The following is a 23258-nucleotide window of genomic DNA, read 5'->3' as shown; positions in this document are numbered from 1 at the left end:
CCTCCCTTTGCCTGCCCTCACTGCTACTGCCTGCTCCCTCACGCGCTTTTGGGGGAGTGTCGTTCCCTTGTGACTCGGATGGCAGCACCCGACCAGCTCATGTTTGGGGGCGAGCACTTTCCGCCTCCAATTTAGAATGATGATGGCATCCGGCACAGCCACGTTGCGGTTGGCACCCAGTTCGGCTTTGTCTGCAGCAGCTCAGCTCCACATAACTCGTACAGCGTCCTCACCCAGGGGCTGCCGCATCTCCTGACCCGCAGCCCTGTGGCTGTCGGTGCCTGGGTGAGGAGCACGAGCCGTAGCTGCCTGCCCGTGCTGTGGGATGCGGCAGGGCCCCTGCAGGCAGACGGGGCAGCGAGGGGTACGTGGCTCTCTACCTCCCCTGCCAAAGGGTGCCCAGCTTCCCTCCCAGGGGAGGGGAAGCATCTCAACACAGAGCCCCAGGGGCTTCTTGGGTGCCATGGAGCAGAGAGCGGAGCCAGCTCGGTGCATCCGCGGTGGGGAGGGGATGCTGAGGCTGGCACCGTCGGGCACTGTGGACCCGGACACCTGCCGGGTGGGCACCCTGCCAGGGCCGGACACGGTGATTAATGCTCTGATGGCAGCTAAGCCCCTCTGCAAACACGGTTTAATATCCGATACAGGGGGGATCTGCCGGCACCTGCGAACGTGCCTGCGGATTAGGGGCGGCCACGCCACAATCATCTGCGGATACGGCCTCAGATTAAGGTATTTTTTCTGAAAGATTAGTCGGTATTAGGGGGCTGATGGGGAGCTGGCCCCGCCACGGCCGCACCGGCATTTAGGATATTGGATGACATCCTCGGGACCTTCGGGACCAGCAGTAATTCCACACCCTAATGAAATCGTGGCGCTAAGCTGGGGGGGTCCTCGGTGCCGGGGGGGTTCCCGGCCACGGCTACGGCTCGCCCAGGTTGGTGATGGCTGCGCTGTAGATGAGGTCGGAGATGGAGCCCAGTGAGGTTGGGAGGCCCCGAGTGGGGCTGCGGGCTCCCGGCGGAGGCAGGGCAGGGGCCGGTCCCGGGCCGGTGCCGTCGGGGGGTGCAGCGGGGGAACCCCGTTCCCCAGGCGGTGGCAGCGGCGGTAGCGGCGGCGGCTCCGGTTTGGCGTTGCGGATCCTGCGGGCGCGACGGTTCTGGAACCAGACCTGGGCCGGGCAGGGTCGGGGAGCAGGGGGGGGACACGACCGTCAGACACCGGTGGCAGCCGGACCGGGCAGCCCCGCGGAAGCGGGGGGGGGGGGGTCCCGGCCCCGGGAGGAAGGGACGGAGGAGGAGGAGGGGGGGGGGGGGAATGTCCTTTCGGCGCTCACCTGGATCTTGGCCTCGGGCAGCTGGGTGAGCTCGGCCAGGCGCTCCCGGGTGGCGATGTCCGGGTAGGGGACGGCGGCAAAGGCCCGCTCCAGCTCCGACAGCTGCCCCCGGCTGAACGTGGTCCTCCGCCTCTTCCGAGGCCCCCCCGGGCAGGGACAGGGGCAGGGACACGGCCCCGGGGCGCGGACCCCCCCCACCGCCCGCCCGCCGCCCGGCCCGCCCGCCCCGTCGGGGAAGCGGAGCAACGGCTGGGGGGTGCGGGAGGTGCCCGGGGCCGCGCTCATCCTGCCCGGCTCCCCCGGCACCGCCGCCGCAGCCCCGGCTTTTATCCCCCCCCCGCCCCGACCCCGGCGGGCTGGGACCGCCCCGAGCGGGCGGTGCTGCCCCCCCCGTCCTTCCCCGGCGGCTCCCGGGGCCGGTCCCCGCTCCGCGCCCCCCGACGGCAGCACCCCGAAAGCCCCGGCCGCTCCGGCGCCGGTCTCCCCCAGCATCCCCCGGGGACCAGTAATCCCACCAGTTGCCCGTACTGGTCTCCCCCCACCCCATCCCACCCCACTGTGTCGAGGCACGGTGGGCCCCGTGAGGATCCCAGGGCTCGGAGGGGGGGGGCCGGGGGCCAGTGGGTCGGGGACCCCCAGCAAGTGCAGGAGTCCGGGGCTCCCTGCACCCCCCTCCCCGGCTCCCATGGCCGAGGTGTCACAGCCTGCCTCCCCCCCCCCCCGCCCGCCCTGCCTCGTCCCCCACCGTGCCGTGGCCGCTCTCCCACGGGGCTGGCACCGGTCAATGTTTAACCGGAGCGGTGGTACCTGTTGTGCGGGGCAGCCCAGGCTGGCTGGAGGTGGCTCCCGCCGGGACTGGCCGGGTGCTGCGGGCACTCTGAGCGAGGGGTGCTGGGGCGGGGGGCGAATGGAGCCGGAGGGAGAGCAGGATTGGGAACCCCAGTCGGGCACACGGCCTAAAACGCTCCCATGGGGCCAGGAGAGACCGTAAGTTGGCGGGGAGCCGGAGGGGACGGAGGCCGCCCCAGGACTGCGGCAGGCAGGGCCTCGGCAGCGACCGCCCGGCCGATACAGCCGGCGGGGGGCTGGCACCCCAGAAAATGGGCACATTGCAGGGGGGGGAGAACAGGACGGTCCCTCTGCAGGGACTTGGGGAGAAGTTGTGCTCTGTTCCTTGCCAGGCCCCAGGGCACAGCGGGGAGTGGAGGATGGCACAAGCACAGTGTAACCGTGGCCCCCTCTACCCAGCCCTTGGGGTGCCCGTGGGGAGGTCCCCCAGCTGGGGGGGCACCCACCACCCCGCTGCCCTCTGTTCCCCAAAGGAGCCCCGGAGAGAAGCAAGAGGGCCCCGCGGTGGGCAGAGATACACGCCTGAGAGTGGTGCTGAGGTAAGGGAGGGGACGCAAAGGGCTTGGGGACACGCTGGGGACCCTCCTGCCCGGGGCAGGGGGATAGCAGGGCTCCCCGGGGGTCCCCTTGCAGCAATACCTTTGTGCCTCCATCCACTCCCCTCCGCCATTAGGGTCCGGCCACTTACCTGCACAGAGACGCGGCGAGGAGATCAGCGGGTTGTGCACAGCCTCGGTGACGGCACCGTCCACGTAAGTGCCACCTCCCCACTGAGGGGGTCGGAGGGGGGGGGGCTGCGGCACCCCCTGAGCCACCGTCATCCCTGTGCCCAGGTGAGCGCAGCAAGGCACGATGCCACCTTCGGGTTCAGCGCCGTGTTCGACGCGGGAGCCTCGCAGGAGGCCGTGTTCGAAGGCAGCGGGATGAGGCAGCTGGTGGAGCTGGCGATAGACGGGTGAGTCCCGGCGAGACCCGCCACTCACCCCAGCCCCCTGTCTCACCCTGTGCCCGCTGCACTGCACCAGTCCAGGCCTTACTGGCAGGTCTGCATTGCCGGGGCCGTGCCGGGAGGTGGCATCCCTGTGTCACCACCTGGGGCCATGCCTGAGGCTCAGCATCTTCCCCAGCTTCTCCTGCACTGTCTTTGCCTTTGGGCAGACTGGCTCGGGAAAGACCTACACCCTGATGGGACCCCTCACCCAGGTACAAAGCCATCCCCACTGCCTGACCTGATCCTGATGGTGGGACAGGTTCTTCTCACCTGGTCGTGGGTGCTGGGGCGGTGGGAGGAGGTGGGTGCCAAAGCAGCGTGACTGCTCATCCTCCCTGCGTCTCTGCAGAGCGAGAGCCGGCCGGCGGCCCCGGGGCTGCTGGGGCTGATGCAGAGGTCCTTCGCCTGCCTTCTGGAGCAGAGCCGGAGCCGTGGCTCTGATCTGGCTCTCAGTGCCTCCTACCTGGAGATCTACAACGAGCAGGTAAATGCCTGCCCAGCCACGCAGCCGGACCCTGCTGGCACCTCGTGCCCCCTCTCCCCAGTGCCTTCCCTCCGCCGTACCCCCCAGGTCCGGGACCTGCTGAGCCCTGGGCCACCATGTGCCCTTCCTCTGCGGTGGAGCAAAACCTGCGGCTTCTACGTGGAGAACCAGCTCAGTGTGGACTTCGACAGCCTGGAGGCCATCGCTGACCTGCTCCTGCAAGGTGCTGAGCCACGGGTGCGGGGCTGGGGCCATGGAGGGGCATGTTTGGGGGGTGCCGGACCTGGTGTGGGGCTCCGATGGCAGCCAAGAGGGGCAGCTCCCCATCCTGCTGCAGAGCCCAGGCAGGCTCATGTCTGGCAGGGTGTGGGCAGTGGGCCGGGGCATGGGCCATCATGCCCCCCTGCAGTTCTCGATCCTCCCTTGGCAGGATCCCAGAGACGACGGACCTCGGCACATGCCCTCAACAGGCACTCGAGCCGCAGCCACGCTCTTCTGACCATCCACATCCGCGGCCGTGCTGTAAGCGCGTGTCCTGTGCTGGGCACAGGGGGGAGGGCTTGGGGGGGATGACACCAGGGCTCTTCTTGGGGGTGCAGACAGCCACAGATTGGGGGGACCACATCCTCCTCCCCAAGAATGCATTGGTGTGGTGAGCAGCAGGGAGCCAGATCCCAGACGGAGGGGTTGGGACACTGCGGTGAGCCACAGGGAAGGTGTGAGGGGGGGCCAGAGCATCACTCCCCCAATACTGGTCCCCCAGCCCAGCGCCTGCCCCAGCAAGCAGGGCACACTGTGCTTCGTGGACCTGGCTGGCAGCGAGCGGGTAAAGGAGACCGGTTCCACTGGGGAGCTCTCCGTGGAGGCTAACAACATCAACCGCAGCCTCCTGGCACTGGGTAAGTCGGGGGACCCCCCCATGGGAGCACAAGCTGCTGGTCCCCATCAAAACCCCGTTGCACCTTCTGTGGCTCATCCTCCGGCAGGACACTGCATCTCTCTGTTGGCCAAACCCCGAGGGAAGCGGATGCACATCCCTTACCGGGACAGCAAGCTCACCCGGCTGCTGGCCCGCTCCCTGGGCGGCTCAGGCATCACCCTGATGGTATGCGCATGGAGGAGGCTGGGCAGGGGTGCACGAAGCTGCAAGGGGGCCAGGGTCTTGCCCCGTGGAGGGGAATGGGTGACCCCCTGGCTGGCAGCTCACCCGCGGCTCTTCCTTGTCGGCAGGTCGCCTGCATCTCCCCATCCTCGCGCTGCCTCTCGGAGACGCTGAGCACGCTGCACTATGCCAGCCGTGCCCGGAGGGTCACCACCAGGCCCCTGGCCAACCGGGTATAGCAGGCAGGGGCTGCGGGCAGGGTGCTTTGCCCCGCTGCTGGGACCCCCCTGAACCACCCCCCTTGCGCTCCCAGGTGTCCCGGGAGAAGCTGCTGCAAACCTTGGAGGAAGAAATCCATGCCCTGCAGCTGGAAAACCTCTCCCTGCGCCAGCAGCTGTGCCTGCCGAGGGTGCCAACAAGGAGCATGGAGGTCCCTGGGACACCCACAAGGACGGGGGCACGGCCAGGCTGGGGAGGCAGGTACGGCCCTGCAGGGCTGCATCGCTCCCCTCTCGAAGGGCAGGAGGGAGTCCCAGCCTGGCCCAGCCTCTATGGCCTCCTGCGGGACTTTGTGGTGGAGAACGAGCAGCTGAGGTATGGGGGGGGCATGCACAGGACCCATAAGCAGAGGCTCAAGGGACTGGTGCGGCAGCCAGAGCCCCTGGCCGGGCAGCACCCTGTGTCAGCCAGCCTCTCCTAGGGACTCCCTGGAGCCGGGCAGGGCTCGGAGGTTCCTTGGAAGCTGCCAGTGCCCGGCCTTGCTCACTCGCTGCTCCCCAGGCAGCCCCGGCTGTCCCCAGACCCCAGCGGTGACATTCCAGCTGGCCCATCCTGCAGAACTACCCGCAGCTCCTGTGACAGCCAGCCCCCGCTCTGGAGTGTCCGCATCCCCCGTGTCCCCCCTGGCCACCCTACGAGGCTGCGGCAGCCTGACACGACACCCGCCTCCGGCCCCCGGCTGCCGGTGAGTGTGGGGGTCCCCAGGCTCCACAGGCATCCTCGTGCGAGGCTGTGCCCGAGGCAGGGTGAGGATGCACCAACCACCCACCCGCTGCTATCCCCTCTTCCAGAAGCTGCCTCCCACCTCCGGCCGCCCCAGCTGCCCGGGGTGCCCTCACTGCTACCCTGGGCCGGCCGATGCCATCGTGTCCCAGGTATGGCCCCGGGGGTCTCTTTGGAGCGGGGTGGCACAGCGTGGCACAGCAGCCTGACTGCTCTGCTTACCCACCAGGTGCTGCCAGGACCCCCCGTGCCGCAACCGGTCCCACCTGAGGGAAGCGCTGGCATCCTGCTGCCCGGCCAGGAGGACACGGTTTTTCCCAGCTCCCATCAGGTCCCCGGGCACCCGCAGCCGCACCAGGGGAAGCGGTGAGAGCCGGGGCCTGAGGCCACCCCCCTGGGCATCAGCTGCAGCTCAGGAAGCCCCTGGGGTTACGGGGGGTGGTGGGGCAGAGGGTCAGGTTTTATTCATGTGTCCTCACGGCAGGAGCCGGGGCAGGAGCAGGAGCTTATCTCAGCGGCACCCGCTCCCCCGGGAGCTGCCAGGTCCCGAGCGCTGTCCCAGCCCTGAGGGAAGGGTCATTCCTTCAGCACCGCCATGGCCGGGAACGCCAGAGCCAAGAGGTGAGCAGGGCAGTGGGGGGAGGCCAGGCAGTGCCTCAGATGGGGTCCCTCGGGGATGGGCACCCAGCCGGAGCCCAACTGCTCATGCATGGGGCTGTGGCCTGATATCGGGGATGCTGGAGACCTGACCCTGCTGGCTCCTGGCTGGCAGCCGCCGGCACCGTCCCTCTCCTCCAGTGGGAAGAGGCACCGGAGTGGCTGGCGGAGCAGATCTGAGGACCCGCAGCCGCACCGTGAACCGGGCCAGCAGCAGGGATCTGGCACAGCCCATGCACAGTTGTTATACCTGGGGGGACGACCACAGCTCTCGGGGGGACGGGGATCTCGGACTACAAGGACCGCGCAGACCGCGGGACGGATGGATGGACGGACAGACGGGGCTCTCCAGCCTGCACGGCACTCACAGTTTATTTCTGTCTAGCTAGGGTCTGTGCTGCTGGGCGGCTCTGGCAGAGCCCTCTCAGGTGCTCTCCTCCCCAGGCTGCGGGCAGTCCAGCCAGTACTGGGCGATGGAGCGGGGGTAGCGGGGCTGCACCAGGTCCACGCGCTTGGTGCGCAGGTTGACGCGGTAGTATTTGTCTGGGAGGAAGGGGAGATGGCTGTCAGGACTGCCCGCAGGGCAGAGCTGCGGGGAGCTGCCAGCCCTCGCTGCCAGCCCTGGGCTGGGAAGGTTCCCAATGCATCCCGGAGCTCAGGGACATCACGGAGCGAGAGAAGACCTCCCCCTGCCCTGGCAGCCCTGGTTCTGCATCTCTCCCGAATCCTGCTGCCTCACACTCACCTCCTACAAAGAAGTAGACGCTCTGGAGGGTCTCACACTGGGAGCCTGACAGCCAGTCGCTTTCGACACCTGCAGAGTCGGAGTCGTTTTGCAGCCAGCCCCAGAAACCCAAATTCAGTGACCGATGGCTCTTGTACCTCTTGCGCTGGCGGCGAGACTTCCTTCTCCGGGGCTGCTGGGAGGCCACGTAGATCCTGCCGGCCATGGCAGCGTCCAGCTGGCTGGGCACCCCCCGCCAGTCTTTGCTGATGTACCGTGGGCTGCTCGCCCCGACTGGCAAAGAGGCAGAGGGTGAGTGAGAGGGGCAGCAACATCTGGGGGTGAGCTGAGCCCAGCCCCACAGGCAGCCCCACAGCACCTGCTCCGAGACCCACAGGGATGCTCCAAAGGATCCCAGCCTGGCTGGGATGCGTGACGGGGACATGGGCCAGGCAGAGATGGGAGCAGCCCCTTGCCCAACCCTTGTCTGGGATCAGCCCTGTGCCGCTGAGGCCCCTTCTCCTTCTCTCCATCTTTCATTTCTCTTTCCTGAGAAAGAGCTGGGGTTTTCCTGTGGCATCTCCAGCTCCAGTGGGAATAAACACTCCCCAGCAGCGACACTGTGGTGCAAAGTGGCTGGTGATGGGCTCGGTAGCATGGGGCATAAGGGCTGCAGAAGGTGGGATCTGGGATGCGGTGGGAGATGCAGCTGTGGCCTGGGGGGGGAGGTTCCTGTGCAAAGCCTGGGCTCCTGCCCAGCATGGTGGATCATCCAGCCTGCCTGCACTCCCAGGCATCGCTCCCTCCTCCCTGGGTGTCTGCACCCCTTGCACCCCATCGATGTGGGCACCCGCCAGCCCTTTCCCCCGGGGTTGGCCCAGCCCTTACTCATCCTGCCGCCAAAGAGGATATGGAAGATGTCCTCCCAGCTGTCCCGGTTCATGAAGGCATAGTGGTTGAACACGGCAGAGGGGGAGGACTTCTCGCAGTCAGCCTGCGTGGGCTGGTGGGCAAAGTCGTAGGACCAGTAGTACTTGTCTAGGAGAAAATGAGCGGGGCATTAGTAGGGGACACGTACTCGAGGGGGAGCAGTAGTTAAGGGGTGTCCTACCCATGGTCGCTGGTGCCAGGTTCTGCCCGGGCTGCGCAGATGCCCTTACCCTTGAAGAAATAGACTCTCTCATTGCCGTGGTAGCTGTGCGCGGGGAGGGCAAAGGCTGCATCGATGTCATTCGGGATGCCTTCAAAGCCCTCGGAGATGTCGCGTGGGTACCCAGGGTCCAGGGCTCCATCATCAAAGCGCCAGTACTGACTGCCCTGGGGAGGTGCGGGACAGAGGGGGGGTCAGGGAACTGGGTGCAGCATTCCCCAGGTGCTGGTCTGCCCAGAGGAGCAAGTAGACGCTGGGAAACCCTGTGGTGAGGCTGTGGCTGCCTGGGGCCCTGGACAGCCACAGGGATTTGGAGATATCTGGCAACCACTGTGTGTGTGCATGCATGGAGGGTGCCAGGGTGAGGCCAGGATGGGTTGGGGGGGCTGTACCGGCCGCCCCAGGAGCACCCCGAGCCCTGCAGTCAGGCTCCTGCCCACCTTGAACAGGTAAGTCTTGCCCTGGCAGTTGATGCGTGTGAAGGCTGCGTCGATGGGGCCCTCGATGCCCCAGACGTCGCTGATGAGCTTGGGGTAGCCGGGCCGCACGCTTTTCTCGTCCAGCTCATAGAAGTACTTCCCTGGGGAGAGAGGGGAGGTGAGAGCGGCAGGAGGGACCGCAACCGCCGGCACAGGGTGACGGTGCGGCAGCATGTCCCATGTGCCCAGGAAAGGTCCCCGAGGTACCTCGGAAAGCATAAATGGAACCGTTCTTCAGGTCAGTGAAGGCATCAAAAGGTTTCCTGCTGCACAGCTCCTCGGGGTCCTCCACAGGGTTGTGCTCCCCAAGCCCATCCAGCGTGGTGGGCACCACCTGTACAGGCACCTCCGTCAGCGTCTCCTTGGGGTCCGGCTCGGTCTCCAGTGTGGCCTGTGCCGGCGACAGGGACGTGGGCAGTTCTGTGGGGGCCACCTCGGTACCCGCTACAGTGCCAAGGTCGACGGTGAGGTTGTAGTCGAGGTAGTCATCCTCCGGCAAGGCAAACACGTCTCCCCGGGTCACTGTGGGAGGGAGCAGGTTGGTCCGGGAGAGCCCTGAGCGTCTCCTACAGGGTCTGGGTGCAGGAACCGCTTGCTCCCAGGCAATACGGATTTGCATGGACCCCATGCCGCAGGCAGCAGCGAGCCAGCTGCCAAAAATCCCTGGTGCTGCAGCACCCTGAGCACCAAATCCTGGCTCTGTGGACACAGGTGGGTGCAGACCTGACCCAGCACGGACCCCTCCGAGCCCCTGCAGTGTCAGGCACGCACGGCCAGCCCGGCAGCCCCTGCCCCAGCTGGGAAGGTGGCTGCAGGACCAGTACCTTTGGCTTTGCAGACGGTGGAGTAGTCGCTGCAGCAGCTCTGGTAGTACACACAGAGGGTGTCACACTGGCACTTACGCCGCGCGTCGAAGCCATCCTCGCAGCGGCCTGCACAGGAATCTGCAAAAGCCGCCCACCAGCGCAGGAGGAGTAATGTGGGTGGGCAGTGGGGCCGGTGCCTCCGCCCCAGCCCAGCTCCAGGGGGGAAAGCAAACACGGGCATGTCCCAGCTGGGGGGGACCCCACCTCTCCATGGTCAACCCCATCACCAGGGGCTACAGCAGGACCTCTCCCCACTCCCACCCGGGTCCTGCTGGGATGGGAGCCGTGGACCAGGCTGTGCCGGGGCCCCAGCTCCGCGCTGGCAGTCCAGCTGTAGGACGGCCAGGGATTTGCCCAGGCACCAGGTATACCCCTGTGCTGCCTGCTTGCTTTCTCCCCACGCTGCAAGGTGTAGCCAACGTGGCCAGTGGCCACAGCCACCACCTGGTCCCCTCCTCACCCTCCCCAGCCCCTCCATTAGCCCCGGACCCGCACTCACTCCATCCCCACCCTGACTACAAGCAGGAGGCAGCCGGCACAGGGCTGGCGGGCTCCGGCTCACCTTCAGCAGCACGGGCAGCGGCGAGCAGGGCCAGCACAAGGGCAGGGAAGAGCAGCCTCATCCTGGGCGGCCAGGAGCGCAGCCCTCCTGCGACTGTGCGGGCTGGAGCGCAGCTGCGGCCGGGGCCCTGGCATCCACTGTTTGCTCAGCCTGCCCCAGCGGGAGAAAACAAACAGGCCAAGGTCAGAGCAGGGGAAAAGGGGCAGAGACGTTCTCCCACCCAGCATACCCTGCAGTCCGTATCAAGCTGGGTGCGTTTGGGGGGGACAGGGCTCCCCACACGTGCAGGCAGCGCCGAGAGCCACCAGCTGTGCCTTTGCTGCCAGAGCCTTCCCCGTCCGGTTGCAGGTTGGGCACTGGTTCAGAGAGCTGGAGGGCACAGCAGGCCAGAGCCAGGAACCAGTTTTGAGGTCCTGCCACACTTATTTCATGGCAAACCTCATGGTATTAAAGCTCCCAGCCTCCATCTCAAGGGCAGGCCCTTTCCCAGCCTGGTCTTGGCAAGACAAAAACCCTAACGAGAGGGGATGGGGGAGCGATGCTCAGAGGGCAAAGGGAAAAGTCCTGGGCTTCTCCTTGCCCAAAATGTCACCGTTTTGGAGGACTTGTTCTTGGGATTTCGGCTTTCTCAATGTCAGCAAGGCTCAGAGCAGACCTGGGGAGCCTGAAGGCAGGGTGGCTGTGGATGGGGCAGATGCCACCTCCGTGCGTGGGGGACCAGGGGCCAGAGGTGAGAAGCCTGGAGGGAAGGAGAGCAGGAGCCCTCTGCACTTTCACTACTGTAGACAAACAACAGCCTGTGTATTTTGCTCCCATCATTCCCTTTCTGACCAATCTTTTTGGTTACTAATTAATGTTGATTCAGCTCTTTTGGCAGCTCTTGATAACTCTGGGATGTTTATTTAATGAGGGGCAAGGAGCAAATGCACACGGGGTTACAGAGCTACTGCCTCTGGCCACCTCCACTGCCGTGGCACTGCTGGGGCAGGAAATCCATGAGGTCTGTCCCAGCCCCGGGGCAGGAGCAGCGCAGCTCTGGGCTTTAATAAGTGATGGAATAGTCAGGGAGAGAACAGGAGCAGGGTGCCCACTTCTCCAGAGGCCTCGCCTCTGCCAGCTCGGACACAGGCAGTTCCCGGCATTGGCCGCTCCCACCCTTGCTGGAAAGAGCTTTGATTTGGTGGTGAGAAAGGCATTTCCACTTGGAAAGCCCTGGTGAGCCGAGGGCAGCCACCGGACATGGACTGTTGGGGCAGGACTTCTCCTGCAGCCCTGTCACCCCCCTCCTTGCCCCCTGGCCTCAGCTATGGTGGGGCTGGCAGCATCCCCGGGTGCAAGCACCAGCCCAGCATTGCACTAAAGCTTCATCCTGTCCCTGTTGAATCAAACACTGGGGACAAGTGCCCTGAGAGGGTACAGGCTTGTGGGAAGGCTGGGGGAAGAAGGGCTGGGCAGTGTCTGAGCTGCTTTTGCTGATCGGCTGAGACAAAGCTCCCTCCTGCTGCTCCAGGGTCCTGACCACTGGCAACCGCAGACCCACGAAGGTTCGGTGAGCCCTTCCCTGGCTGCTGTGCTCAAAGCATGGCAGGAGGAGATGCCAGGAGAGGGGCTGGTTGGGGTAACAGGGCCCTGGGGAGACCTTGCAGCCAAGGGCTGAGCAGAGCTAACGAGGAGGAGGAGGAGAGCTCAGGGGATGGAGCTGATCCCCTGGGACAAGGCTGTGAATCCCTGCCATTCCCAGAGGTCAGGCTGCTGGTGCTGGAAACCCCTCTCAAAAAAACAAAGCAAAGCAAAACTAAAAGCAAAGCGCAGCTCTCTGGGCTTGTCAGGACAAGCCTAAGGGAATGGTTTGAATCCTGCCCTCCCCAGGCAGCAGCGTCCTCCGAGGTAGCAAACCCCTCTGCTGTGCTGCACTGCTATAACCCATATCATTACCCCTGCTTAATAATAATTTATCAGGAAAATCCTTACCGGTTCTGTGCTGAGCCTCTCCTGCTGTCCTGCGCCGCTCGGGATGCCTTGTTTACTGTCCTTTGCTGTGAGCTAATGTCCCTTTCCTCTGTCTGTCCCTGCGTAGTGGATTCAGAGAGGATTAAAAGCGACTCTGTCGCATCAAAACATCAACTTGAATTTAAGTCTCAGTCTGAGCTGGCAACAACCTGGTTTTGGAGCCAAGGATTTAAGCTGCTCCTCCCAACACAGACAAGAAGCGTCCAAAGCATTTCTGCCCTGAGCACGTCTGGCCTGGAAAAGAAGAAAATAAAAGGGGCCCAGGCTGCCTCTGCTCTTTCTTTTATCATGCAAATCCTGAGCCCACCCAGAAGAGCTGCTCTGAATTTCTCTCACACAAAGGGAGCCCTTTACCCCCCTGCACTGATACCAAACGGGTTCAAAATGCAGTGCCAGGATGGCCACAACCTCCCCGTGACCACAGCCATGGCCATCACCCATCACAGAGGGTCCTGGGGAGACCTGCTGCAAAAGCAGCGTGGGGGTCCCTGCCTGCTGTGCAGGTGACCACAGACTCCGCGCCAGCTCGGGCAAGGAGGGGACACGGGCCATGGCGACAGCAGGATGAGCCCCAGCTCAGGCTGGGCAGGCAGAGGGCTGTGGCAGGAGGGGTCCAGGGGGATGCCAGAGCATCTGCAGCGAGGAGGGGGATGCTGCTGCCCAGACATGAGCCCCTCCTTGGAGAGGCGGCGCCTGCGCAGGGTGACATCAGCCCCTGAGGACCTGAGATGCTGAGCCTGCTGGCTCTGGGAAGGCGGCTTTTGCCACAGCTTCCAGCTCTGCATCCCAGCAGGGTAAGGAGGGGAGAGGAAGCCAGCAGCCCAGCCCTGCGTTTGGACCCTGGGCCAGCTCCGTCCCCTCTCCTGCACCTCCCCTCCGGCCACCTCGGGTCTCGCCAAGGAGCGTGGTGGCCTTGGCTGGGTGTTCCCGGCGAGCGGGTGACCGAGGATGCTGCGCTAGGAGATGCCGATGGTGCTCACCCTGCTCGTCTCCCTCTATAAACTGTGTCGGTTCTTTGCCATGTCGACTGCGGAGAGGCTGGCGGTGCCTGAGTGCGTGAGCCAGGCGGGCAGCTGGGCAGGCGGGGGCAGCTCCAGGGAGCACCGGGAGGTTTCCCCCGGGGTGAATACGGATGTGCGGGCAGCTCTGGACCGCATTCTGCCCGCCCTGCACCGGGCCATCGCCTGTGCCAAGCAGGCGGCTGGCCCTGTGGAGCTGAGGAGGGCCATCACCGAGGTCTTCCAGCTGGTGGAGGAAGCCTGGGGGATGCCCACGCTGGGGAGGGATGTGGCCAAGGTGCTGTGCGATGTGATCCGCCTGGAGGGGGGCCTGGACCTGCTGCTGAACCTGCTGTACACGGCGGAGCTGGAGACCAAGTGCCAGGCAGGAAAACTCCTGGAGCAGATCCTGGTGGCAGAAAACAGGTGAGTCTGCAAAGAGCCCCCCCCCCCCCGCCCCAGCCAGGCACAGCCCTCCCCTCCGCAGGCTTGCCTGCCTCCCCGAACACAGCAAGGATTTCCTCCACCCATCCCACCCACACCCCCCAAATTTCCATGCTCTGGGTGCTCCTGGTGCACTGAACCCCCTTGGCTCCATGCCATGTCCCCCCCACACCGAGCACTTGCACTGCGGGGTCCCTGACTTGCTGGTCACGCCCAGGCAATGGCATCAGCCTCCACGGCTGGAAGGAGAAGGACCAGCCCCAGCTCAGGGATGCTAGTGAGGATTGGGGTGTCCTCATGAGCCACCCGCAGCCTGGGGCCACCCAGACAAGACACCTTTCGTGGCTGAGCTGGGTTGGTTTGGCTGGCCCAGAGCATCAGACCCCAAGGACGAGACATGACTCCCCCTTAGCCATAACCGCAGAAGGAGGAGGAGGAGGACAAAGCCAGTTCCCAGAGACTTTCTGCTGCTGACCAGGGCAGGAGTGAGGCCTTAAGGAGGGGGCCAGCTGGTCAGCAGCCCTCGGAGCCCCCCCCAGCCCCTGGCCCCTAGCTTAGAGGTTGGAGATGCGTGTGCTGCTCCCCAGGACGGGTGAGAGGCGTTGGGTTGGCTCTGCCAAAGCATCGGCACAGGCCGGGTAGGAGCGTGGGTGTGCATGTGTGGGTATATACCAGCGTGTGTGCAAGGGTGCATGTGCGCACGTGGCACCCACACATCTAAACGCACAGCAGTGCTGATGCAGCGCCTGCACGCAGCTCGCCCTTCAAACACCAGGAACGCACTCCCGCAAGGTCCCCTGACAGTCGAACTCTCCGCTCTGCCCCGTGTCTGGTTCGGCATGTGCTGATGGCACCACCTGTGGTGCGCTGGTTCCAGAGAGGAGCCATATACCTGCCGCGAGCAGGGTCAGGATCAGGCCTTTCTCTCCTGAGACCCCACAGGCAAACACAAGGCTCTGCCAGCTCCGCTCTCCCTTGGTTCGCCCAAGCCCAGTCGGCCCCAGCCAGGGCTTGGGGTGCTTGTGGAGGAAGTTTACCATCTTGTTCCAGCTTCATGGGTGATGTGTTTTGCTGTGAGGTTGTGGACTTGAAGCCTGGACCTCGCTGCATGCACTGGCAGGTAAAAAGAAGCAACAGCTAAATCAGGAAAGTCCATTAGAGTGGAATTAATCCCAAGAAACATCCCTGGCACAGTCTGAATTCAGCACTTAGCTTCCTGGCAAGAGAAAGCAGCTGCTGGAGTCGCCACCTCTGCTCCAGGAACGGTTCGTGGGCCAGGGTCTTGGAGCAGCCGTGGGCCCCCAGCCCCTCACTCCCTGCAGCCTGACCCACCATCAACCTCCGAGCGATGGCAGGGAGGTGTAGGGTTCCCCCTGGGTCCAAGCCTCTGGCTTAGAGACCTCTCCCAGCATCTGTGTGCAGCAGCAGCGGTGCTTAGCCGGGAGCTGGACCAGTCCTGGCTCCATCCCATCGCTGCAGGGAGTCAGGGACCTGGTGGGGCTGTGTCATCCAGCTCCGTGGCCGAGTCTGGGCTTGGAGCCAGTCCCAGGCTGAGGGTATTTTTTCCAGAGCTCTCCACAGCATTTGCTGCCAAACCCACCCCAAGGTCAGCGCAAGCCATGTGGGCCATCAGACTTCCCAGAAATGCTCTTCCCGCCTGCCAGCGCAGAGAGGCTGGCGTGTCTTCACCCCCACCATCACTGGGGGTCAAATACACCACTGCCCTCATTAGCAGCAGGACATGGAGCATCTGCACCCGCGCTTGTGCCTTGTGAACGGAGCAGCTCCATCCCGGCACCAAACAGGTCATTTCTAAGGCCAGGGATGGAGCTGCCCCCTCACCCCAGGCAAGCTCATGGGAGGTCAGCCAAAGGCCCATCATTTCCCCTTTCCTCACTCTATGCTTTTAGGGCACAGCCCCATTCAGGTGCCATTTTAAGACCATCCTCACAGCACAGGGCTCCCAAGGCCAGCCATGGCCGAGCAGCAGCTGGTGGCCTTCGGCCACCTGCCCCCAGACTTGCTGTCCTCTTCTAGGAGAGCGCAGGATTGAGGAAATAAATGGCTTTCCTCCAAGCTGCCTCCATGCTGCCATCCCAGGACAGGCAGATCCCTGTCTCTCGCATACCCCCGTGGCCAGTTCTGCGTGGCTGCTGAGCCAGATGTGAAACCCCTGTCCAGGGCTTGGCACCGATCTGGAGAGCAGCCAGAGGACAGCACCAGTTAGGGACAAACAAGTTTTCATCCCTGAACACGAAGCAGCTCGCACACGCCCTGCAAAGCTGACTAAGTAGATCTATTTCTAGCCTGGCATTAGCCTACCCTGCACTGTTAATTGCTACATATGTCTTACCTGGAGCACAAGAGTCTCTGGTGTGATGGTCCTGGGCTACGCACCCCATGTCCTGTGCCATCACAAGCTCTTCCATCAGACCCAGACAGGTTCTTCCAACACCAGCCTGTCGCATCTCGATGCATTGCAGCCTGGCAGCATATCTGGCTGCCATGTCCCACAGGGAAACATCTGGCTGTCATGGGGTAAACACCACCAAAGCACGGGGGAGTTCACACACCAGTCCCTGTTCTCACTCCCTGCACGGCCGTCTGCTCCTCACCTGCCTGTGCCTCTCCTTCCTGCAGGGATCGGATCGCTCGGATCGGTCTGGGAGTGATTCTGAACTTAGCCAAGGAGCGAGATGCTCCCCAGCTGGCGCAGAGCGTCTCTGGTATCCTGGAGCACATGTTCAAACACACTGAGGAGACCTGTTTCCAGCTCATCTCTGATGGAGGCCTGGATGCTATCCTCTACTGGTGCCGCTGGACAGACCCCATCGTGCTGCGGCACTGCGCCATGGCCTTGGCCAACTGTGCCATGTACGGAGGGCAGGCCAACCAGCGCCTGATGATCGAGAAGAGGACGGCGGAATGGCTTTTCCCACTGGTATTCTCAAGGGATGATGACCTAATCCGCTTGCACGCGTGCCTGGCCATCACAGTGCTGGCCACCAACAAAGAAATTGAGAAGGAGGTGGAGCGCTCGGGGACGCTGGCGCTGGTGGAGCCGTTCATCGCCTCGCTGGATCCGGAGCAGTTTGCCTGTGAGATGTTGGGCAGCAGTGACAACAGCCAGGGGAGGACGGCAGATGACCTGCAGCGGCTGGTACCCTTGTTGGACAGCTCGCGGCTGGAAGCACAGTGCATCGCTGCCTTCTACCTCTGCACGGAGGCTGCCATCAAAACCAGGCAGAAGCAAACAAAGGTAAAGGGCAGGTTGGCCTGAAGGAAAGAGATGCAACAGGGAAGGGTTGCCACAACTGCACCTTGGTGTCTTTTGTTCCCCTATGAGCTCACCAAGTACCCTGGTCCTCGGCTCGCCCAGCACAGGTTACAGGGAAGAGGAGGGAAAGCAAAGTGATGTCTCCTCCCTTTGTATCCCCAGATTTTCAGTGAGATTGGGGCTACCCAGAGCCTGAAGAGGGTAGTGTGCTACTCCACCAGCAGCACCACCTCCTCCCTGGCCAAAAAGGTGCTGCGCATGATAGGGGAGGAGGTTCCTCGGCGCATCTTGCCCACAGTTCCCAACTGGAAGCCTTGTGAGGTGCAGACGTGGCTGCAGCAGATCGGATTCAACAAATACTGCCAGAGCTTCCTGGTAGGGCTGCGTGCCGGGGGAGGGACACCTGGATGGGCCCTTTTGCCCCATCCTGCAGCAGAGGTGTAGGCATCTCACCCGACAGCTTTTCCTGGGACCTCTCCAGCCTGGATTTCTCTTGGCAGGACCACCAGGTGGATGGGGACATTCTCCTCAGGCTGACGGAGGAGGAGCTGCAGGAGGATTTGGGGATGGACTCCAGCATCACTCGGAAGAGGTAGGACCACCACCAGTGCATGCTGGCCTCTCTCATGGCCATCACTATGGTGGCAGAGCCAGGGGAAAGGTCTAGGCCTTTCCCTTCTTGCAAAGACAGGAACAGAGATCCTCAAAATGCAAGACCTGGTGCTGGTGGAGGCTGGAACAGAGATCCTCAAAATGCCAGGGCTTTTCCAGTGCAGTATGCAGTCCCAGAGGGATTCCTGCAGTGGGGCCAATGCACAGGAGAGGTATGGGATGGGAAGAGACCACCTATGGCACAGGGGAGGTGATATTCTCCAAGTTACCCACAAAGATGGGAACTTACTCGAGCTTCTCCTCCCTCAGCTGAGCTCCTCATACCTCCATGTCCTGAGGACCAACATTCCTGCAGTCACACAGCTGTTGTTCTCTTTTTCTATTCCTTTAGCTCATTCTTCAACACAGCATGTAGCTGCACTCTCTCCTGTGCAGATAAAAGATGGGGTACCAAACGTCTCTAGGTCCTGCCTTGTCCAGCAGCCTCCCCTCCCTGCTCCATGCTTTCATTTGTTTCTCTGCCAGGTTTTTCCGGGAGTTGATAGAGCTGAAGACTTTCGCAAATTATTCCACCTGTGACCGCAGCAACCTGGCCGACTGGCTGGGCAGCATCGACCCTAAGTTTCGTCAGTACACTTACAATCTGCTGACATGCGGCATCAACCGCAACTTCTTGCACCGGGTGACGGAGCAGCAGCTGCAGGAGGACTGCCACATCAACATGGGTTTCCACCGCGTCCGCATCCTTACTGCTGCACGGGGTGCGGGTCCCGCTGCTGCTCTGTGCCAGATCAGGCGGGTGGGGGCGAATATTGAGGGCTTGAGACAAGCCATTGGGTATTTTTAACTTTTGGTTGCTGTTTGCTCTGCCTAGAAATGCTTCACTCCCCTATAACGCTGCAAACGGCGTCCGATGGGACTGATGTATTTATCAGCTACCGGAGGAGCACTGGGTCGCAGCTGGCCAGGTGAGTCCTACAGGCAACGTTATGGTGCTAGGCTGAAGCCCAGAGCGAAGGCTGGTGATCCATTGTGGGAAGAGCGTGGAGCCAAGAGAGCTGCAGCCTGCAGCTGGAAGGAGGGAGAGGCTGCCAAAAGCTGCAGTGCAAATGGGGACAGCACGTGCCATAAGCTGTGCGGTGGACAGGCTAATTCCAGTCCTGTCACTGCCATCCTGTCCCTCTTTGACACTGACTTACCCTTTTCTCACGCTGTACTCTTAGGGCTGTAGGGGATCACAGCAGGGAGTTCATATCCAGCTCCCTGTGTTTTTCACATGGGCCCAGACACCTGCAAGCAGGCTGGGCTGGCAGCTGGCATCTCAAGGACCGTGCCGTTCTCTGCGGGAGCTTGTTTACTGCTCCTCCGTCTCACAATGTCTTGACCGACATGGTGGGAGAGCACATGAACGCCAGGCACTGGTAGTAGCTCTCTTCATGGTACTGTCCCCTCTTGCCACCAGCCTGCTGAAGGTCCACCTGCAGCTGCATGGCTTCAGCGTCTTCATCGATGTGGAGAAGCTGGAGGCAGGGAAGTTTGAGGACAAGCTGGTCCAGAGCGTCATGAGCGCCCGCAATTTTGTGCTGGTCCTCTCACCAAACGCGCTGGATAAATGCATGGGAGACCCTGAGTGCAAGGACTGGGTGCACAAGGTAGGAGATGCCACCGGGTGGGATCTTGGTGGATGTTTGAGCAGGAAGGGTCTGGCGACGGGCTGACACGGGTCAAAGCCTGAGCACCTGCATGTTCCTGCAGGAGATTGTGACAGCCCTGAACTCTGGAAAAAACATTGTACCTGTTACAGACCATTTTGAGTGGCCGGACCCCGAAACACTTCCCAAGGACATGAGGGCTGTCCTGAAATTTAATGGTATCAAGTAAGTAAAAGGAACCTCTGTCAAGGGGTTCCTTGACACCTGGAGAGAAAGGCTTGCATAAGCAGTAGCAAAGAGCACAAGGAAATTGGGAGAAACAGATGAGGGAGGCAGAACAGGCCAAAGGGGAGCTGAGTCACTTCAGATACTCCAGAGCACGAAGGGAGCAAAGGTCCCCACCATAACCCTGCTACTGGTTTTGTGCTCGGGGCTCTGCTGGGTAACAGAGCTCCCGATGGGAGGACGCCCATTCTCCTGCCCCAACCCTCCCAGCAGGAGCAACGCTGGCAGGTTTCGCAGCTCACCTGGGCTCCTCTCGCCCTCCTGCTCCCCCTTCGTGCAGCAGTGCCCCGGGCTGGCATCCCAGCCTGCTCGTAGCCCTCCAGCCTGGCAGGGGACAGGGGAAGGGGCTTTCCCTCAGCATCCAGCATTCCTCCATTTTCTGCGGGGAAAAGGGGTGCTCCTAGAAAGCTGGGGTGGAGGAAGGGCGTCTCTGGCTCCTGGCTCAAATGAACTGAGCTATCTCGTGGCATCTCACACAATGGAAAAATTAAATCAAATTTTCCCCTCAAACACAGGTGGTCCCATGAGTACCAGGAGGCCACAATCGACAAAATCATCCGCTTTCTCCAGGGCCGTTCTTCCCGGGACTCCTCAGCTGGGTCGGAGAATGGCCTGGACTGCTTGCCCTCCCTGGGGCAGACCTAGAACTCAAGCGCAGCTGCCTCATTCCCCTCCAGAGACTTCCCAGGTGACCCCTTTTTGTGTGGGGCCAAATTTCTCCCTCTAGATTTTTCCCCATCTTAGTACCCTGGCTTGAGACAAGGCCTGTGTCTCGTTAGCCGCCCCTTCACCCTCCAAATGCAAACCCCTGGAGCTAAAATGCCAGGACTCACTTACACGGTGCCTGGTGAGCCAAGCCAGGGTGGACTCTGGGATGGACTGGTTGTCTTCCACATCCTCCCTTGGGGTGGCAGGACACGCAGGCTACGACTCCTGCAACGCAGGGGGTCCAAGGAAGACCGACACTGTCCAGACCCCCGCAAATGGCTGCAGCTTCCCCCAGAAACACGTCCAAAGAGGAGGGATCTTCCAAGGACCGAAAACTGGGGAATCGGTGAGGGGTACATCGCAAGAGGACACACAAGAGGGAAGACCAGTTGAGAGGGAAAGGTCCATAAGCATTGTACGGCCTCTGCTGTGTGCTGCGGGAATATCGTTGCAGTCAGAAGCTGAGAGCAGGAAAGGGCAAATAAAAGCTAAGCCCTAACAAAATCCTCATGTTTGGGAAAGATAACACACAGAGGCCTTCTAAACTGCTCAGCAGAAGCTTTCTCTTTCCCAGTAATGTCCCTTTATCACATAAGCTCACTTCCTCCTTGAGGGCCTTTCACCTCCTAATGCTGCAAAACCACTCTGTGCTCTTAAATCTGGTGATGGAAGCTTGAATTTAGATCACGTGAGGTTTCCACAGGGTCTTTGCAAGAAGTGCTTTTAAAACAACCCACTTCCCTCCGTCTGATGTCTTAGCTTTACCACTTTATCAGGGCTATACCTATAGGGCACAGGATGCTGGACTGTGACTCTGGAAAACATATATCCATGCAGATACGGAAGATGCTAATTGCTGTACTGTACTTGTGGAGTTATTATACACTGGCTGCATTTTATCCTGTTGTTGGTGCTCCACAGATCTCCCATGGTCTGTTCCTTCAAACAGGAGCTGGCATTATCTCTTTGCTGACTACCGCTCACCCCGACAGCCCTAGCTAAGCACCTCAGGCTCAGGGTTATCCTTACTCTCTGCTAGATGCAGTATCAATTAGCATTTGTTTCTTTCTACCGACCTCTTCTCAACACCCACCAGGTCTTTTTGCAGCTACTCACCTTCAAATATCAGGAAAGAGCAAAGTCGATGCAAAGGGCAGGTGGAAGCTGCGAGGTGTGAGCAGTGGCTGGGAGCAGGACTGGCAGCACCTGCTGCTAACACTGCAGGTGAGGAACCACAGGCACCCTGACACGTCCCCTGAATTCTGCACTCCCAGCCTTGTCCTGCTTCTCATACCTGCTTGGAGGGTGAGCAGGCTCTCAAAAACATGCCATTTTGCAATTAGGACCAGAAATCGCAGCTCCTACCTGATTTTTTGATGCAGAGCAAAGTGAATAATACAAAAAGACCTCCTTGTTCAGAGCACACACAGGAGGAAGAGCAAGCTGTGCCCAGGGAACACCAGGTTGTTCTGACGCTCTGGAGACCAGGCTGATGCACCACCCTGCAGAAGAAGCAAGCTCTTCTTTCTGTTCCTGCTCAAGATAACTCAACTCTTTCAGGAGGTAATGAGGAGTCTCAGCTACTTTGTCCTTCTCCTGGCTCTCCCCGAAGCCTTGCTGCCTGCCTTAACCAGCAGGAACACAAACACATTTCCTTTCGGCTTAGATCCTTGAACATTTGAGGGGAAAAAAAAAATAATGTTAAATTCAGGTGCTTAATCACAGCTTTATGGATAGTTCTTATCAGCTCACAGTTAATGGCATCTTTGCTCTCCAGTGAAAGGTTAATAGCTATATCTGCCCAGCATTCATCATAAATAGAATCTATCTAATCTCCAGATTAAATACAAGGAAGCCAGCAGGTGAGCCCAAAGGTGAATCTGCCAAAGGATAAAAGCCACTTGTGAGCTGCTTCAGGGAAAAGTCTTGAGTAACTGCTTGAATGTCAAGGCCTCCATGGCCACTGAAGGAGTCCCACACAAACAGCCCTGAGGATTTTCCTCCCTACAATAACACACAGCAAGATTATTGTATCTTGTTTCCCAGGAGCTCTCTAGCAATTAACCTCCTCACCCACCATTCAATGCAGATATTTACTTGTTCTCTACAGCTGAGGCGTCTCACCTGCAATGAGATCCCACCTCATGCTCCAGCTGCCCAGACTGTGACTCCTCCTGTTTCCCCGTCATTCATTCAGTCATCTTAAACTTAACGAACTCGCCCTGCTCTTAACAAAACACCCCATATCCAGCCCTTCCAGTTGGAGCCGTCTCAAGGAAATGAATCCTTCTGTTCTCACCCTTCCTTATTCCTTTGCTATGTCATGTCAGAAAGTGTTGAAAGTTGTTCTATCAGACGTTATTAATAAATCCTGTTTATACTCTAAATCCCCACCTCTTTTCTGTTTGTGTTACATACTTCTCTCCCTGCAGCCTTCTCACACTTGCTCTCTCTTGCTGTCATGCTTTCTCGAAGGGGCAGCAGAACTGACATTCTCCAGACACCATTCTCTGTGGGGGCCCACGCTTCACGCTCATCTTTGCATGGACTGATGTAGCTCACTGCACCCCCAGGGACTCTCTACCTGCCATCCACACTCACAATGCATGGATCATGTATTTACTTCACGGTTGTAGTTCTTGGAGGACAGCCTAGAAAAACATTATTTTAATTTTTTTAATAGAGCATAATAGTTCCTATTGAATTTCTCCTTTGCAAGCACACTGACACAAACAGGAAGGCAGAGCCAGTACACAAGTTTCACTTCACTGCACGACATTGAGCAGTCACTAGCATTGGTGTCCATGGAGTCTGTTGGTAGAGAAGACTTACTTCGCAATCAGTTCAGCTACAAACATCTAATGCAACACTCACAGCATGCCCTGTTCCTCAGGGAGGCTAATTCTGGGCTTAGTTCCTCAATCAGACAGGTAACTCCTGCCTATGTCCACTGGCGTATCTACACGGATCAAGTGGCATAACACCAAGTTCTTAAAGCCTCCCTACTTCTCCACCTCCTGCTTCTCTACTCCCCAGTTCTCCTGCTTTTATCACAAACTCCTAATGAACA

The 23258-nt window shown here is 60.8% G+C and overlaps 4 protein-coding genes across 6 annotated transcripts; 2 read left to right on the top strand and 2 right to left on the bottom strand.

Annotated features, from left to right (window-relative positions):
• The first annotated feature begins 5 nt into the window (after positions 1–5).
• KIF12 (kinesin family member 12) lies at positions 6–6671 on the top strand. Of its 3 annotated transcripts, none has more exons than XM_049803728.1 (16): positions 6–937; positions 2659–2937; positions 3019–3140; positions 3313–3388; positions 3526–3660; positions 3748–3883; positions 4091–4182; positions 4424–4559; positions 4647–4765; positions 4891–4995; positions 5076–5356; positions 5543–5726; positions 5833–5916; positions 5994–6130; positions 6249–6385; positions 6537–6671. In XM_049803728.1, the coding sequence occupies exons 1-16, from the start codon at positions 818–820 to the stop codon at positions 6599–6601; spliced, it is 2208 nt and encodes a 735-aa protein (XP_049659685.1). In that variant the 5' UTR covers positions 6–817; the 3' UTR covers positions 6602–6671. The 3 variants fall into 3 exon arrangements, with proteins under 3 accessions (XP_049659685.1, XP_049659684.1, XP_049659686.1); XM_049803729.1 differs by having other exon boundaries at positions 900–937; positions 2659–2724; positions 2859–2937; positions 3526–3883; XM_049803727.1 differs by having other exon boundaries at positions 4424–4765.
• Positions 923–1621, bottom strand: SEBOX (SEBOX homeobox). Its single transcript, XM_049803741.1, has 2 exons — positions 1337–1621; positions 923–1171 (listed from the first exon to the last, which is right to left on the bottom strand). Exons 1-2 carry the CDS (start codon positions 1619–1621, stop codon positions 923–925), a joined length of 534 nt encoding a protein of 177 aa, XP_049659698.1.
• Positions 6672–6766: 95 nt separating the features above from the next.
• On the bottom strand, positions 6767–12357 carry VTN (vitronectin). The gene is made up of 9 exons (XM_049803732.1): positions 12174–12357; positions 10203–10352; positions 9599–9718; positions 8982–9296; positions 8736–8875; positions 8306–8462; positions 8034–8183; positions 7167–7439; positions 6767–6964 (listed from the first exon to the last, which is right to left on the bottom strand). The coding sequence occupies exons 2-9, from the start codon at positions 10261–10263 to the stop codon at positions 6846–6848; spliced, it is 1335 nt and encodes a 444-aa protein (XP_049659689.1). The 5' UTR covers positions 10264–10352; positions 12174–12357; the 3' UTR covers positions 6767–6845.
• Positions 12358–12549: 192 nt separating this feature from the next.
• On the top strand, positions 12550–20319 carry SARM1 (sterile alpha and TIR motif containing 1). Its single transcript, XM_049803730.1, has 9 exons — positions 12550–13636; positions 16295–16913; positions 17094–17306; positions 17432–17523; positions 18069–18304; positions 18418–18511; positions 19006–19195; positions 19299–19420; positions 19996–20319. Exons 1-9 carry the CDS (start codon positions 13176–13178, stop codon positions 20123–20125), a joined length of 2157 nt encoding a protein of 718 aa, XP_049659687.1. The 5' UTR covers positions 12550–13175; the 3' UTR covers positions 20126–20319.
• Positions 20320–23258: the final 2939 nt, after the last annotated feature.

This window comes from Accipiter gentilis, chromosome 6, assembly GCF_929443795.1.
Source record: "Accipiter gentilis chromosome 6, bAccGen1.1, whole genome shotgun sequence".
Lineage (NCBI taxonomy): Eukaryota > Metazoa > Chordata > Aves > Accipitriformes > Accipitridae > Astur > Astur gentilis.
This window is presented reverse-complemented; position numbering and strand designations above follow the sequence as displayed.

What these genes read in the sequence shown, in the direction of transcription:
- KIF12 (XM_049803727.1), top strand. Translation starts at nt 818, where the DNA reads ATGACATCCTCGGGACCTTCGGGACCAGCAGTAATTCCACACCCTAAT. An exon ending in GTGGAGCTGGCGATAGACGG is followed by an intron (nt 3,141 to 3,312) that starts GTGAGTCCCGGC and finishes CATCTTCCCCAG; the next exon opens with CTTCTCCTGCACTGTCTTTG. An exon ending in GGGAACGCCAGAGCCAAGAG is followed by an intron (nt 6,386 to 6,536) that starts GTGAGCAGGGCA and finishes CCTGGCTGGCAG; the next exon opens with CCGCCGGCACCGTCCCTCTC.
- SEBOX (XM_049803741.1), bottom strand. Translation starts at nt 1,621, where the DNA reads ATGAGCGCGGCCCCGGGCACCTCCCGCACCCCCCAGCCGTTGCTCCGC. An exon ending in TGCCCGAGGCCAAGATCCAG is followed by an intron (nt 1,172 to 1,336) that starts GTGAGCGCCGAA and finishes TGCCCGGCCCAG; the next exon opens with GTCTGGTTCCAGAACCGTCG.
- VTN (XM_049803732.1), bottom strand. Translation starts at nt 10,263, where the DNA reads ATGAGGCTGCTCTTCCCTGCCCTTGTGCTGGCCCTGCTCGCCGCTGCC. An exon ending in CACCGTCTGCAAAGCCAAAG is followed by an intron (nt 9,297 to 9,598) that starts GTACTGGTCCTG and finishes TCCCTCCCACAG; the next exon opens with TGACCCGGGGAGACGTGTTT. An exon ending in CGTCTACTTCTTTGTAGGAG is followed by an intron (nt 6,965 to 7,166) that starts GTGAGTGTGAGG and finishes CCTTCCTCCCAG; the next exon opens with ACAAATACTACCGCGTCAAC.
- SARM1 (XM_049803730.1), top strand. Translation starts at nt 13,176, where the DNA reads ATGCCGATGGTGCTCACCCTGCTCGTCTCCCTCTATAAACTGTGTCGG. An exon ending in ATCCTGGTGGCAGAAAACAG is followed by an intron (nt 13,637 to 16,294) that starts GTGAGTCTGCAA and finishes TCCTTCCTGCAG; the next exon opens with GGATCGGATCGCTCGGATCG. An exon ending in TCCAGCATCACTCGGAAGAG is followed by an intron (nt 17,524 to 18,068) that starts GTAGGACCACCA and finishes TTTCTCTGCCAG; the next exon opens with GTTTTTCCGGGAGTTGATAG.